The 17,360-nt window shown below is 49.0% G+C and overlaps 1 protein-coding gene and 2 pseudogenes across 1 annotated transcript; all 3 read right to left on the bottom strand.

Moving 5' to 3' along the window:
- Positions 1-2,109: 2,109 nt before the first annotated feature.
- Positions 2,110-14,180, bottom strand: LOC117192765 (annotated as a pseudogene).
- LOC117192766 (pre-mRNA-splicing factor syf1 homolog) lies at positions 4,979-6,280 on the bottom strand. Its single transcript, XM_033397510.1, has one exon. It carries the CDS (start codon positions 5,810-5,812, stop codon positions 4,994-4,996), a length of 819 nt encoding a protein of 272 aa, XP_033253401.1. The 5' UTR covers positions 5,813-6,280; the 3' UTR covers positions 4,979-4,993.
- On the bottom strand, positions 14,148-16,378 carry LOC117193985 (annotated as a pseudogene).
- Between the last annotated feature and the right edge of the window lie 982 nt (positions 16,379-17,360).

Here is a 17,360-nt window from a genome sequence, read left to right as displayed (position 1 = left end):
TGATGAAGTTCCAAATTCTTTTGATGAAATAAATTTAAGGAATGATAAATCTGATTGGGAGGAGGCAATAAATACAGAGTTAAATGCCCATGAAATTAATAACACCTGGACAATTATAAAGAAGCCAGAAAACAAAAATATTTTAGACAGTAGATGGGTATTTTCCATTAAATATAATGAACTAGGAGTCCCAATAAAAGACAAAGCTGGACTGGTTGCAAGAGGATTTACTCAAAAGTACCAAGTAGACTATGAAGAAAAATTTGCTCCCGTTGATAGAATTGCCAGTTTTAGGTTCGTACTATCATTGGCATTCCAGTTTAATTTGAAAGTCCATCAGATGGATGTTAAAACAGCTTTCCTCAATGGTACATTAAGTGAGGAGATATATATGCGGCCTCCTCAGGGCGTATCATGCGGTGCTGGGCATGTATGCAAACTGAACAAAGCCATTTATGGGCTCAAACAAGCAGCTAGATGCTGGTTTCAAGTATTTGAGCAAGCATTGAAAGAAATCGATTTTGTAAGCTCTCCCGTGGATCGTTGCATATATATTCTTGATAGAGGTGACATAAAGAAAAACATATATGTATTATTATATGTTGATGATGTAGTAATAGCGACAAGGGATATGGATAGAATGAATAATTTCAAAAAGTATTTAAGCGAAAGATTTAGAATGACTGACTTAAATGAGATAAAACATTTTATCGGTATCAGAGTAGAAATATTTGAAGACAAAATATATTTGAGTCAAGCTGCATATGTAAAAAGAATTTTAAATAAATTTAACATGGATAGTTGCAATTTAGTCAGTACTCCATTACTAAATAAACTAAATTATGAGTTACTTAACTCAGATGAAGACTGCAATGCTCCATGTCGTAACCTTATTGGCTGTTTAATGTACATAATGCTGTGTACAGGACCAGATTTAGCTGCTGCTGTAAATATCTTGAGTAGATATAGTAGCAAGAACAATGCTGAGTTATGGCAATGTTTAAAAAGGGTTATTAGATATTTAAAGGGAACTATCAACATGAAGCTTATATTTAAAAAGAATACATCATTTGAAAATACATTAGTTGGCTATGTAGACTCCGATTGGAGTAGTAATGAGACTGATAGAAAAAGTACAACGGGTTATTTGTTTAAAATGTTCGATTCCAATTTAATTTGTTGGAATACAAAAAGACAGAATTCAGTGGCAGCTTCATCAACTGAAGCTGAATATATGGCCCTATTTGAAGCTGTAAGAGAAGCTTTATGGCTAAAGTCTCTTCTAAATAGTATTAATCATAAACTCGACAAACCCATTAAAATGTATGAAGACAACCAAGGCTGTATTAGCATTGAAAATAATCCCTCATGTCATAAAAGAGCAAAGCATATTGATATAAAATATAATTTTTCAAGAGAAAAGATAGAAACTAATGAGATTTCTCTTGAGTATATTAATACAGACAACCAACTTGCTGACATCTTCACGAAGCCACTACCTGCTGGAAGATTTGCAGAACTGCGGAACAATTTAGGACTACTACAAGAAGAATGATTCTAATTTAAAGAAAACATGAACATGATGCTTTATTAACGATTTTATTACATTAATTCATTTTTTTTTTTTTTTTTTTTGATTTGAACCAAAAGAACCAATGAATTGTTGAAGTAATTTAATTTTATGTTAATCTAATTTTAAAGTGATCTGATCGGGGTTTTCTGGGTTTTCCCGTATCCTTAGAGCAAATGCTAGATCACATAACACTTCCCAGAATGCACACCAACCACATTAGAATAACAATTGAATGTTACCTTTTTGATTTAATGATGAAAACATTTTTTTTTAGTTTTATTTTTTTGATGATTAATGTTATTTTTGAGGGGGGCGTGTTGGAATACGCCTATTCCCACATTCAAATAATAACATTAAATACTATTAAATAATACTATCGATATATTAAGTATTATTATGTAAAGTTAGTCTGGTCACACTTGAAGTGTCCACTTCCTCTTTTTTTGTGTGATCTCGAATTGAGTGTGTGGACCGGTGTTGCAGCAAAAAGTAATCAAGAAATACATAAATAATCTTTAAAGAAAAATATAACTTGGTACTGTCATTCGTTTACTAATTGTCACAGCTAGTTATCCAATAGAACAATCACATTACTTGCCGTCGGGGCAAGCCATCTGAAACAGAAACTGAACGATGGTGCGAGTGGGAAGGCCAGTCATGCGGTCCTTCAGCAAATATGGCAGCGGATTGTAGCGCGTCAGCATGCCCACGTTGCGGATGTCCAGGTGGGCCGTCGACGCACGGCACCAGCTCGTGCAGAACGGCGGCAGCGATGCAGCTGGATGCGAGCCACGTCCGCGGTTGCTGATGTCAAAGGTGTCGTTCGGCATGATCAGCTCCTTGAAGTAGCGCCACAGGGGCAGACGCCAAACGCGATCCCCCGTAAGGGCACCGGCCTTCTCGAACTGCTTGTAGACGAAGTTCGAATTGCTGAAAATCCCGGCTGCTGCTCCGCCCAGCGCTGGGCAGACGGCGTAGCCCACTGTAGCAATGTCCACGACCATGCGCGGCTTGTAGATCGTCTGGGCGTAGAGCAAGGGATCACACCAGCCTTGCTGACGTCCACGAAGCCGAGAGTTTTTCCATTGAGGAGGGACACCACGTCGCCAGGCTTGGCAGCCATTCCGGAGGGCATGTTCTCGCACAGCGGCAGCAGTGCCGTTATGTTTAGGGGCAGCGATAGGGCGTCGGCGGCTCGGATGACGCCCACGCAGGCGGCTGCACCGGACATGCAGCCGCGGTACACGGACAAGCAGTCCTTGGGACGGAGGCAGAGGCCCCCGCTGTTGAATGTGATGCCCTTGCCCAGCAGGAGGATGGGCTTGTCCTCGGGTGCGGTGCCGCAGTAGGCGATTTCCAAGATGATCGGCGGCTCGCAGCTGCCCTTGGCCACCATCAAGAAGCTGTTCAAGCTCTTGGACTCGATCCAGTCCATGCTGCGTACCTCCACGGATACCCCGCAGGGGCACAGGGCATCCACCGTTGACTGGGCGAAGATTGTGGGCGTCATCTGATTGGCCGGCGTATAGGCCAGGCGACGTGCCAGGTTCTGCGATTCGGCCCTAAACATGCCCCGCATCCAGGCATCCGAGTCGAGAGAGTCGTACAGCTCCAGTTTGGGAATGAGTGTGCGGTCCCGACGGCGCTTGTTGGTGTTGTAGCGCCAGACGGCCAAGGCGCTCCCCTCGGCCGCCTGCTCCGCATACTCCATCGACTCCACGAAGACATCTGAGCAGCCCTGCAGTTGAAGGGAACGAGCCCCCACGCCGTCAGCGACGCGAGCGTTCTCCATTCCCTCGTCGATCATCTCCAGGTCGTTGAAGCCGGCCCCCTCCTGTCCCACGCCGACCACGGCCACCGCACGGAACTCCGCATCCACGTTCATGAAGACACGGCCTTTTCCCAGCTGGCCACTCAGGCCCGTCTCGCGTATGAGATCAGTGATCTTACCCTGGACGCGATCGTCAAACTTCTCGCCGGATGGTGTCATCTTGGGCTGGCGGTCGCCCTCCTTGGCGTACACGCCCACCACAACGCCTTTGATCACCGAGTCACATTTCTCGGCGTAGTGCCGTCGCTGTTCCACATCTCTGCGTCTGGCCAGGAATGTGTGCTGGACACGCCTGCACAGGGCGTTCATCAAGCGTACAGACTTCATCGCTTAATGATAGTGACAGTCTCTCGCGACAGGTTACGAAAGTTCTCTTATTTTTCAGACAGTTCCAGACAAATTTTGCTTTTTTTTCCGAATAAAAAAAAATGTAAATCTAAAAAATAGAGAGAATAGATGTGCTTCCAACAGCTGATTCGAAAGGAATGAGATATCCCAAGGCTCAAACTCTGGCAGGGAAACATTGCCAACGCCTGCTGAGATTCGAGGAATTTATGAATTTCCGAACAAAACGAAGAATAGGTCTCCAAAGAATAGGTCTCACATCGAGAGAAGTATTCCACAGACATACATTTATATTTCGCGTAATCAAAAGAAACAAAAGATTTATCCCTCATCGGAATCGGATTGATTTGTCGGCTTGAGGCTGCCAAAGACCTTGGCCGGTATGGCCTTTTGTTCGAAGCGCAGTTTCTTCATGATGAGGCCCTCGTCATCGGTTTTGGTTGTGGCCTGGCCTGCCTCGGCCTGGTCTCCACTCGTCGTCGTCGTCGTCCTCGCTGTCGCCAATATCAATCTCATCCGGATTGACGACTGTATTTTCCTTGCCCTTGGCCCCGCCCTGGGTCTCGCCGCGCACAAACATGATATTGGAGGCAGCCTTCTCGGCGGGCTTCTGCTTGGCCTCGGCCGCCGCCTGGCGGGCCTTCTCCTCGAGCAGCCGCATGGCATCCGGTCCGGAGCCAGCACCAGCATCGGCAGCCACACCATTCGTGTTCCTGTTGACAAACTGGGCAGCCATCATGTTGACCTAAGTGTTGTAGGTGGCCTGAATGGAACGCTTGATCCGCAGCATTTCACGCATCGTATCCTCGTTGCCATGACGCACCTCGAACTCCTTCCAGGTCTGCCAGAAGTCCGCGGTGATGCGGGGATCGCACACCTGTTGGGACAAAGCAGAAGAGAGCTTAGAATATTGACGATCCAACGGTTAAATGTCGACTCACCTGTGAGCGTAGATGGCCTTGGCTCGATCCACCTAGCCCAGCTTCGTCTCCAGCTCGGCGAATTTGACGCACATGTGGCGCATATGCTGCTCGTGCAGAGCCTCGATGGCCTTCTCGTAGATCTCCCTGGTGCGTGGCAGGCCGTAGATCTCGGCGGCCTTCTTCACGAATATGTTGTACATGTCGAACATCTCCTTTTCCTTGACGGCGGACGTGGCGCGATCGTTGACGGACATGGCATGCCGGGCCAGGCCGTGCTCCTCCTCCAGCTTCGCGAAGAGCTGCTAAAAGTACTTGGATTGCTCAGCGGGTCACTGATCCAGGCACTGTTCGAAGAGCTGTTCGCTCCAGCTTTGTGCCCCCGTAGCGCGCGAAGAACTTGCTTAGATACGAGTTCCAGATGTCGTACACATTCGGCCACTTAAACAGGGCAATGTCCTTCTCGTAGGCCCGATAGGCCTCCTCGAAGTAGTTGTGCTCTTCGAGGAACATGCCATAGTTGATGATCACCTGCGGCGTGCAGATCTTCAGGTCGATGATGCTCTCGTAGACGGCCTTGCAGGTCTTGAAGGTGCCAAAGATTTCCTCCAGATCGGCGTACATGGACCACACCTTCAGGGATCTGTGGAGGCGCGACTGCACTGTCTCCGAGTCGTCGTGATACGCCACCTTCCGCTTGGGCATGGCCGTGGCACATTGCATCAGCTTGAGGGCTGCCTCGAACTGCTGCTGGCGCAGCTCCATCTTCGCCCACTCGCACCACACGGCGGCCAGATCCGCCACCTTGACGTACTCCACCTCGGTGCCCCGCTCGAAGACCACGCGGGCGTCCTCCACCTGGCCATTGGACTCGTAGAACTTGGCAAACTCCCCCCAGAGGGTGTGCAGCTTTCCCACCGCCAGCTTGGGCTGGACTGTCTGCACGGCCTCGGTGTAGGTGTTGATGATCTCCGTGGGCTTGTCCTCGTACAGGTTGACCCGCTTGTGCCACTCGTGAACGTTGTGCGGATTCTGGCGCAGCAGGACACTGTTCAGCAGCAGCAGACGCCTCTCCATGAGGTATTCGAAGCGCGACAGGCGCAGCTCCACATCGATGTCGTCCTCCTCGGTGGCCTCTTCCATGCGCTTGTTCAACGACAGCTCCTCGAACTGCGCAAAGCTGGCCTCGCAAAAGGGCTCTGCTGCCCCAACAAAGGCCAAAAGACTGTGGACCAGGGGCGGCAAGGGGACAATAGAAGCCAAAAGATTGACAGAGGCGAGTGAATTCCGTAAATTTATATAAACGATATTGCGGTTCACATTTTGCACTTTCGCTCAATTAACTCAACTAATTGACATTTGAAAATACATGCGGTGAAAGGAAGTACATATGTACACATGTATGTGGTACACAATACATGTGGGTCCGTAAAGGACAACAGCAGGAGATAATTATAAGTGCAGGAATTTTAATTCAACCTTCAACCTCAGCCTTTGCATGGCTCTGGAGCTCGAAAGTGATTTACAAAAGAAGCACTTTAGTCGGAAACATAAACATTCATTCCCCACCTCTTCACAGCACTTGACCAGAAACAACAGCAACAACAACGAGGGGGAACGTTGTGAGTTGCTGCGGACACCGCAACTCTACAGTTATACCCGATACTAAGTCAGTATGGCTCTCCTCCGGCAGACGCCGCTAATATTGAACGACACGACAAAGAGTGCGTGCGAGAGAGACAGAAAATCAGTCTGAGCGTGACGTCGGGCGCTGCGTAGCCACTGCAAATTGATTTGTTCCTATTGGCTATAAAAATGATCTGATCTGATCCAGATTCAGCAATCTGATAAATATGGTCATTGTCTATTATTCTGCGTTTTTAGTTTTCTCGAATCTGCAATATTGTAGATGCAACAGATTTTCGTCCTTTGTGTGGGCGGAAGGAGGTGGGGCGAAATTTTGAGATATACGTTTTATAGTGAGATCTAACAGGAGTGCGGATACTTAATTTGGTTACTCTAGCGTTAATAGTCTCTGAGATTTGTGGATGCCCCAGATTTTCGTCCTTTGCTCTGGCTCTTATAGGTTCTGAGATCCTTGAACTCATATTTTGCAATTGGCAAAACCGACCATGAAGCCTGTGTGTTAGAGAGAGACAGAGCGAGAAAGAATGAAATTGTTTTCTTGATTCTGGCTATAATAATTATACGATCTGGTTCAGATTTTGCACTCTAGAAGATATAGTCATTGTTCGGGCCAGCCGCTGAAGAATAACCGTAACTTTAACATTATTATTGTATGAGCAGAGAGAGCCGCCTATGTTGTAAAACGTTGACGTTCTGCAGAGCTGCTGCGCTCTCCCGCTAAAGGGGCTCTCTGCCGCCGCCACTTCGGCAACTACTTTGATCTGCTGCCGCCACTTCGGCAATCACTTTGATCTAACGCCGTCGTCTATAGTTTAGTTCTATGCTAACCCCTCTGCGCATTGGTTGCATATCGATCTCGCATAAGCGTCGAATCTCTCATTCTCTGCGCAGCTGCAGCCGCGGTTCTTGACTTTTCGTGTCTTGCATTCTCGCTCTCGCGTCTATACGCGTAAAAGTCAGTCATTATATGATCGATTGCACAGGCTTGGCGAATCATTCGCGGGGAATAAAATCGATAAGCTGACCGCCGCGGAAGTCGAGGTGCGCCTTGATATGTTGGCAGAAATTCGAGAGGAATTTAATAAGGACCATAATGAGTTGGAGGCTCTCGATCAAAACGAGATTGGGAGTGAGCTGCGCGAAATCTTCGATACTCTTTTCATTTCGTTGAAAGCTGAGTTGCTGGCTGCTGTTGAAGTAAGCCAGTCACACGCCGCTGCCCATTCCACGACTCTGCCAAGCCATTCCGGACATAGTACCATCATCATGGCTCACAAGCAGCGACTTCCTGAGCTGAAGGTGCCTAAATTTTCTGGTGGATACGTCGAGTTCTCGGATTTTATGGCAATGTTCAAATCGGTGATTGAAGCGGATGCGGATCTCAGTGACATCGAGAAATTCCAGCACCTTCGCTCTTGCCTCGCTGATGCGGCTTTGGATTCGGTTCGATCGTTAGAGCTCTCCAGTGCCAATTATCGTGCGGCTCTGGATATACTTAATAAACGCTTTAATAACAAAAGACTTGTTTTCCAGGCACACATCAAGAAGATTCTTGGGCTAAAGAGGGTAGACTCGCCTTCTGCTAAAAGGCTTCGGGAGTTTTCGGATGCAGTCAATTTACACATGCGAGCGTTGCAGACATTGGGAATTCAGGATCGCAGCTGCATCTCGTCACATCCAGGTTCGCCCAGCAGCTTCAGCTTAGGAGAACTCAATCGTCTGCACTTGTGTCTGGGCTGGGCGATACCAGCGTTTCTACTGAGGGATCCACCATAGGCATTTGTATGCATTCTCGCACCTCTGCTTACACAACTACACTTACTGCTCTCATCGCCCGCCCACGATTACCGATTCTCAACCAAGTATGACAGGAAATGTATCCGATTGGCGTATTCCATCTAACATTCAGCTCGCTGATCCTGCATTTTTCAATCCTCAACGGGTTGATGTTCTCATTGGTGCGAGCGTTTTTTATGATCTCCTCTGCGTAGGGCAAATCAAACTCCCGCTGGACTGCCTCTTCTGCAGAAGACCCGGCTTGGGTGGATCGTATCTGGCGGTGGACAGAAGGTATCAAGCTCGGCGCTTTTGGCTACGCACAATTGTCCAGATTCGATAGCTGAGATGGAAGCAATATTGGATAAAACTCTTCGTATGTTTTGGGAAGTCGAGAATTGTGTGGAGGCTGGGTTGAATACCAAAGAAGAAGACGATTGTGAAGCACATTTCGTAAGCCACCTTTCACGGTTGCCATCCGGGGAGTATGCAGTTCGTCTGCCGCTAAATAACAATACTGATCGTTTAGGAGAATCTTATGCTCAGGCTTATCGACGGTTCATCAGTCTGGAGCGAAAACTGGAGCGTAATCCTACACTCAAGGAGCGGTATTCCGCCTTTATGAGGGAGTACATTGATTTGCATCATATGCACCAAGTCAACCCTGATTCCCGTAGTCTCTGCAAATATTTCTTGCCTCATCACTGTGTCCTAAAGGAGAACAGTACGACGACAAAACTCCGTGTCGTTTTCGACGGATCCGCAGCTACATCAACTAGATATTCTCTAAATGATGTGATGATGACAGGCCCTGTTATTCAGCATGCATTGTTTAACATATTGATTCGCTTTCGAACATATCCAGTCGCTCTCACTGGGGACATTTGTAAAATGTACCGCTGCGTACGAGTGTCTCCACCCGACAATTTGTATCAGTGCATCCTATGGCGAGATTCCATCGAGTCCGAGGTTCAAGTCTACACATTAGACACCGTCACATACGGGACGAGGGCTGCATCATTTTTAGCGGTCCGCGTAATGCACCAGCTGGCCATCGACGAGGGTGAGTCCTACCCTCGTCGCTCAGCTGCTCTGCGGCAGGAGTTTTACGTGGATGACCTTATTTCGGGCGGTAATTCGGTCGCACAGGTCATGGACAAGATGCACCAAACATCAGCTTTACTGTCCCGTGGTAATTTTAGACTTAGGAAATGGTGCTCCAGTCACTAGGAAGTACTTGAGGGAACCCCTGAAGATGACATAGAGAAGTTCCTAAAGTTTAATGATGGAAGCGACATTGCCAAAACTCTCGGCTTAGCGTGGGACCCTGCTTCGGATCAGCTGCTTTTTGACGGTCGGTTTTATCTACGATTGCGCGGTTCTACGACCCTCTTGGATTGATAAATCCAGTCATTGTCAGGTGCAAAATCTTCCTTCAGCAGCTTTGGAGAGAAAATTTGGATTGGGATGAAAGCCTACCCTCAGCGTTGCATTCAACTTGGATGGACTTGAGAAATAGTTTGGCAAGCATTTCTCGGATCTCATTTCCTCGCTTGGTTCTTCGTTCTAGTGTGGCTACAGAAGTTCACGGATTCTGAGATGCCAGCTTAGAAGCATATGGCGCTTGCGTGTATGTCGTGTCCAGGGAAGCCCAGTCTTTGAGCCACGTTTTGTGCTCAAAGTCGCGAGTGGCGCCGCTAAAGACTATATCGATTCCTAAGCTGGAATTAAGTGGAGCCCATTTGCTTGCGAAAATCATGCAGAATGTAAAGGACATGGGAATCTTTACAGGTCGGTTCTATTTCTGGTCGGATTCGTCAACAGCATTATCTTGGATTAGGGAAGAGCCAGCTAAATTTCAAGTTTTCGTGGCAAATCGAGTGGCATCAATTCAGGAGTTGACGGCAGCCATGGAATGGCGCTATGTTCCCACCTCTTTAAATCCTGCTGATATTCTCTCGAGAGGCTCGCTTCCCAACCATCTTATCCAGTCAGAGCTATGGTTTCACGGCCCATCCTTTTTGCTAGGCTCCAACGGTAAGTGGCCTGTATCTCCATCTAACAACATAGCAACTTTGGAGCTTCGCAAGAGAGGATTGCTAATCACGTCTCCACATGCCGATCTCACGTCCGGATGCAAATTTGCGAATTCATTCTTTCGCATGCAGCGCACATTCGCCTACATGCATAAATTTATACATCGTCTTAGGCATCCAGGACTCACCGTTTCTGATATTCGGCAAGGAACGCATCTTCTAATTCGACACATTCAGCTGGCAAATTTGTGGATGGACATAAAGGAGATTCGGCACAATGGTCAAGTCATGAAATCCAGTTCTATTAGTTCTATCATTCTGGACTACTTAGAGTTGGAGGTCGTCTTGGCAACTCATCGCTAGGATTTGACGCTCAGCACCCGCTCATTCTGCCAAAGGGACATTCATTACCTTTGCGCTGATAAGATATTATCATGAAAGAAACCTCCATGCCGGACCTCGCGCCTTGCTATCCAAAATTCGGCTGGAATATTGGCCCATTGGAGGTGTTAAGGCAGTGTCAAGGGTCGTCAGCAGATGTGTGAGATGCTTCAGGCCGCGCATGGTCGAACACATCATGGGAGACCTACCTAAGGAACGTTTGGAAGGATCTCGAGCTTTTGAAGTCACTGGAGTAGATTACTGTGGACCTTTTTTCTACCGATCAGAAATCCGCACGAGGCCTCCGATCAAGTGCTACATTAGCGTATTCATCTGTTTCACTTCTAAGGCTATACACATGGAGCTCGTAAAGGATTTGACCACCGCATCGTTTCTAGGCGCACTAAAGCGTTTTACTCCACTCGAGGAAGGCCAAGTCAAATTTGGTCGGACAATGCGACAAACTTCGTTGGGGCCAAGAACGAGCTTCTGGAGCTAAAGAAGCTTTGTCTGAGCGAACCGCATATGAAGGAGGTCCACGAATCCTGCTTGGCTGACTCGATCGACTGGCGTTTCATCCCACCTCGCTCTCCGCATTTTGGCGGGTTGTGGGAAGCGGCCGTGAAGACCGCAAAATATCACCTGTACCGCTCAGTTGGACCATCTGTGCTTAGCTTCGACGAGCTGCGCACTCTGATCTGTCAGATCACTGCAATTGTTAACTCTCGCCCTTTGCTCTCGCTTTCAGAAAATCCTGATGATTTAGACGTTTTGACTCCTGCTCATCTGCTTTTAGGCGGCCCCCATGAGCAAATCCTCGAGCCTGACCTAACGAAGCTGAACTACAATCGTCTGGATGGCTGGCAGCGGGTCACCCAACTACAGCAAATATTTTGGAGCCGTTGGCGCGAAGAGTATCTCACTCTTTTGCAAGAGCGCGCGAAGTGGCGTACCCCCGCGCAAAACATCTGCAAGAACGACCTCGTTCTGGTGAAGGACGAAAATCTTCCTCCAATGCGTTGGCCACTGGCTAGAGGGGTCAATGTCGTTTTGGGCAAGCACGGAGTGTGTCGCGTCGCTGACCTGAAGACATCCTCAGGAAACATCAGGAGGGCCGTCACTCGGCTATGTTTGCTGCCCCTTAAGGAATCTGTTGAGAGACTAGCTCCCAACGGGGGGAGTATGTTCGGGCCAGCCGCTGAAGAATAACCGTAACTTTAACATTATTATTGTATGAGCAGAGAGAGCCGCCTATGTTGTAAAACGTTGACGTTCTGCAGAGCTGCTGCGCTCTCCCGCTAAAGGGGCTCTCTGCCGCCACCACTTCGGCAACTACTTTGATCTGCTGCCGCCACTTCGGCAATCACTTTGATCTAACGCCGTGGTCTATAGTTTAGTTCTATGCTAACCCCTCTGCGCATTGGTTGCATATCGATCTCGCATAAGGTTTATCTGGCAATAGCAAGCAATCGGCTTCCGCTAAGCCACCAAGATTAAATACGAATTATAAAGTTTAACCCAAAATCTCTTTTCATTTTTGAAACACATAGGTGCCAAAAAAGCTTGGCATCTCAAACAGTCATCTTCTACGATTCTGCGTTTTTGGTTTTCTCGTATCGTAATTAAAGTAATTTAATTTTATGTTAATCTAATTTTAAAGTGATCTGATCGGGTTTTTCTGGGTTTTCCCCGTATCCTTAGAGCAAGTGCTAGATCACATAACACTTCCCAGAATGCACACCAACCACATTAGAATAACAATTGAATGTTACCTTTTTGATTTAATGATGAAAACATTTTTTTTATGATTTTGATGATTAATGGTTTTTTTAAGGGGGGCGTTTTGGAATACGCCTATTCCCACATTCAAATAATAACATCAAATACTATTAAATAATACTATCGATATATTAAGTATTATTATGTAAAGTTAGTCTGGTCACACTTGAAGTGTCCACTTCCTCTTTTTTTGTGTGATCTCGAATTGAGTGTGTGGACCGGTGTTGCAGCAAAAAGTAATCAAGAAATACATAAATAATCTTTAAAGAAAAATATAACTTGGTACTGTCATTCGTTTACTAATTGTCACAGCTAGTTATCCAATAGAACAATCAGATTACTTGCCGTCGGGGCAAGCCATCTGAAACAAATATGGCAGCGGATTGTAGTGCGTCAGCATGCCCACGTTGCGGATGTCCAGGTGGGCCCAGTCGACGCACGGCACCAGCTCGTGCAGAACGGCGGCAGCGATGCAGCTGGATGCGAGCCACGTCCGCGGTTGCTGATGTCAAAGGTGTCGTTCGGCATGATCAGCTCCTTGAAGTAGCGCCACAGGGGCAGACGCCAAACGCGATCCCCCGTAAGGGCACCGGCCTTCTCGAACTGCTTGTAGACGAAGTTCGAATTGCTGAAAATCCCGGCTGCTGCTCCGCCCAGCGCTGGGCAGACGGCGTAGCCCACTGTAGCAATGTCCACGACCATGCGCGGCTTGTAGATCGTCTGGGCGTAGAGCAAGGGATCACACCAGCCTTGCTGACGTCCACGAAGCCGAGAGTTTTTCCATTGAGGAGGGACACCACGTCGCCAGGCTTGGCAGCCATTCCGGAGGGCATGTTCTCGCACAGCGGCAGCAGTGCCGTTATGTTTAGGGGCAGCGATAGGGCGTCGGCGGCTCGGATGACGCCCACGCAGGCGGCTGCACCGGACATGCAGCCGCGGTACACGGACAAGCAGTCCTTGGGACGGAGGCAGAGGCCCCCGCTGTTGAATGTGATGCCCTTGCCCAGCAGGAGGATGGGCTTGTCCTCGGGTGCGGTGCCGCAGTAGGCGATTTCCAAGATGATCGGCGGCTCGCAGCTGCCCTTGGCCACCATCAAGAAGCTGTTCAAGCTCTTGGACTCGATCCAGTCCATGCTGCGTACCTCCACGGATACCCCGCAGGGGCACAGGGCATCCACCGTTGACTGGGCGAAGATTGTGGGCGTCATATGATTGGCCGGCGTATCGGCCAGGCGACGGGCCAGGTTCTGCGATTTGGCCTTGAACAGGCCCCGCATCCAGGCATCTGAGTCGGGAGAGTCGTACAGCTCCAGTTTGGGAATGAGTGTGCGGTCCCGAAGACATCTGTGCAGCCCTGCAGTTGAAGCGAACGAGCCCCCACGCCGGCAGCGACGCGAGCGTTCTCCATTCCCTCGTCGATCATCTCCAGGTCGTTGAAGCCGGCCCCCTCCTGTCCCACGCCGACCACGGCCACCGGACGGAACTCCGCATCCACGTTCATGAAGACACGGCCTTTTCCCAGCTGGCCACTCAGGCCCGTCTCGCGTATGAGATCAGTGATCTTACCCTGGACGCGATCGTCAAACTTCTCGCCGGATGGTGTCATCTTGGGCTGGCGGTCGCCCTCCTTGGCGTACACGCCTTTGATCACCGAGTCACATTTCTCGGCGTAGTGCCGTCGCTGTTCCACATCTCTGCGTCTGGCCAGGAATGTGTGCTGGACACGCCTGCACAGGGCGTGCATCAAGCGTACAGACTTCATCGCTTAATGATAGTGACAGTCCCTCGCGACAGGTTACGAAAGTTCTCTTATTTTTCAGACAGTTCCAGACAAATTTTGCTTTTTTTTCCGAATAAAAAAAAATGTAAATCTAAAAAATAGAGAGAATAGATGTGCTTCCAACAGCTGATTCGAAAGGAATGAGATATCCCAAGGCTCAAACTCTGGCAGGGAAACATTGCCAACGCCTGCTGAGATTCGAGGAATTTATGAATTTCCGAACAAAACGAAGAATAGGTCTCCGAAGAATAGGTCTCAAATCTCTCAAATATTTCGCGTAGTCAAAAGAAACAAAAGATTTATCCCTCATCGGAATCGGATTGATTTGTCGGCTTGAGGCTGCCAAAGACCTTGGCCGGTATGGCCTTTTGTTCGAAGCGCAGTTTCTTCATGATGAGGCCCTCGTCATCGGTTTTGGTTGTGGCCTGGCCTGCCTCGGCCTGGTCTCCACTCGGCTGCTGCGGGTCCTCCTCCTCATCGTCGTCGTCGTCGTCCTCGCTGTCGCCAATATCAATCTCATCCGGATTGACGACTGTATTTTCCTTGCCCTTGGCCCCGCCCTGGGTCTCGCCGCGCACAAACATGATATTGGAGGCAGCCTTCTCGGCGGGCTTCTGCTTGGCCTCGGCCGCCGCCTGGCGGGCCTTCTCCTCGAGCAGCCGCATGGCATCCGGTCCGGAGCCAGCACCAGCATCGGCAGCCACACCATTCGTGTTCGTGTTGACAAACTGGGCAGCCATCATGTTGACCTGAGTGTTGTAGGTGGCCTAAATGGAACGCTTGATCCGCAGCATTTCACGCATCGTATCCTCGTTGCCATGACGCACCTCGAACTCCTTCCAGGTCTGCCAGAAGTCCGCCGTGATGCGGGGATCGCACACGTGGTGGGACAAAGCAGAAGAGAGCTTAGAATATTGACGATCCAACGGTTAAATGTCGACTCACCTGTGAGCGTAGATGGCCCTGGCTCGATCCACCTAGCCCAGCTTCGTCTCCAGCTCGGCGAATTTGACGCACATGTGGCGCATATGCTGCTCGTGCAGAGCCTCGATGGCCTTCTCGTAGATCTCCCTGGTGCGTGGCAGGCCGTAGATCTCGGCGGCCTTCTTCACGAATATGTTGTATATGTCGAACATCTCCTCTTCCTTGACGGCGGACGTGGCGCGATCGTAGACGGACATGGCATGCCGGGCCAGGCCGTGCTCCTCCTCCAGTCTCGCGTAGAGCTGGTAAAAGTACTTGGATTGCTCAGCGGGTCACTGATCCAGGCACTGTGCGAAGAGGTCGCGGGCCCGCTCCAGCTTTGTGCCCCCGTAGCGCGCGAGGAACTTGCTTAGATACGAGTTCCAGATGTCGTACACATTCGGCCACTTAAACAGGGCAATGCCCTTCTCGTAGGCCCGATAGGCCTCCTCGAAGTAGTTGTGCTCTTCGAGGAACATGCCATAGTGCAGATCTTCAGGTCGATGATGCTCTCGTAGACGGCCTTGCAGGTCTTGAAGGTGCCAAAGATTTCCTCCAAATCGGCGTACATGGACCACACCTTCAGGGATCTGTGGAGGCGCGACTGCACTGTCTCCGAGTCGTCGTGATACGCCACCTTCCGCTTGGGCATGGCCGTGGCACATTGCATCAGCTTGAGGGCTGCCTCGAACTTCTGCTGGCGCAGCTCCATCTTCGCCCACTCGCACCACACGGCGGCCAGATCCGCCACCTTGACGTACTCCACCTCGGTGCCCCGCTCGAAGACCACGCGGGCGTCCTCCACCTGGCCATTGGACTCGTAGAACTTGGCAAACTCCACCCAGAGGGTGTGCAGCTTTCCCACCGCCAGCTTGGGCTGGACTGTCTGCACGGCCTCGGTGTAGGTGTTGATGATCTCCGTGGGCTTGTCCTCGTACAGGTTGACCCGCTTGTGCCACTCGTGAACGTTGTGCGGATTCTGGCGCAGCAGGACACTGTTCAGCAGCAGCAGACGCCTCTCCATGAGGTATTCGAAGCGCGACAGGCGCAGCTCCACATCGATGTCGTCCTCCTCGGTGGCCTCTTCCATGCGCTTGTTCAACGACAGCTCCTCGAACTGCGCAAAGCTGGCCTCGCAAAAGGGCTCTGCTGCCCCAACAAAGGCCAAAAGACTGTGGACCAGGGGCGGCAAGGGGACAATAGAAGCCAAAAGATTGACAGAGGCGAGTGAATTCCGTAAATTTATATAAACGATATTGCGGTTCACATTTTGCACTTTCGCTCAATTAACTCAACTAATTGACATTTGAAAATACATGCGGTGAAAGGAAGTACATATGTACACATGTATGTGGTACACAATACATGTGGGTCCGTAAAGGACAACAGCAGGAGATAATTATAAGTGCAGGAATTTTAATTCAACCTTCAACCTCAGCCTTTGCATGGCTCTGGAGCTCGAAAGTGATTTACAAAAGAAGCACTTTAGTCGGAAACATAAACATTCATTCCCCACCTCTTCACAGCACTTGACCAGAAACAACAGCAACAACAACGAGGGGGAACGTTATGAGTTGCTGCGGACACCGCAACTCTACAGTTATACCCGATACTAAGTCAGTATGGCTCTCCTCCGGCAGACGCCGCTAATATTGAACGACACGACAAAGAGTGCGTGCGAGAGAGACAGAAAATCAGTCTGAGCGTGACGTCGGGCGCTGCGTAGCCACTGCAAATTGATTTGTTCCTATTGGCTATAAAAATGATCTGATCTGATGCAGATTCAGCAATCTGATAGATATGGTCATTATCTATTATTCTGCGTTTTTAGTTTTCTCGAATCTGCAATATTGTGGATGCAACAGATTTTCGTCCTTTGTGTGGGCGGAAGGAGGTGGGGCGAAATTTTGAGATATACGTTTTATAGTGAGATCTAACAGGAGTGCGGATACTAAACTTGGTTACTCTAGCGTTAATAGTCTTTGAGATTTGTGGATGCCCCAGATTTTCGTCTTTTGCGGGGGCGGAAGGGGGTGTGGCGAAATTTTGACACAAAACGGTCAAGGTCCGATATCACAGGAGTGTGGATACCAAATTTGGTTGCTCTGGCTCTTATAGGTTCTGAGATCCTTGAACTCATATTTTGCAATTGGCAAAACCGACCATGAAACCTGTGTGTTAGAGAGAGACAGAGCGAGAAAGAATGAAATTGTTTTCTTGATTCTGGCTATAATAATTATACGATCTGGTTCAGATTTTGCACTCTAGAAGATATAGTCATCTTCTACGATTCTGCGTTAAATGAATTAGGTACCATTTGGAAATGGAT

This window comes from Drosophila miranda (assembly GCF_003369915.1).
Source record: "Drosophila miranda strain MSH22 chromosome Y unlocalized genomic scaffold, D.miranda_PacBio2.1 Contig_Y2_pilon, whole genome shotgun sequence".
NCBI classification, from domain to species: Eukaryota; Metazoa; Arthropoda; class Insecta; order Diptera; family Drosophilidae; genus Drosophila; species Drosophila miranda.
Note: the sequence above shows the minus strand (reverse complement) of the source record. Positions and strands in the feature narration are given on the sequence as shown.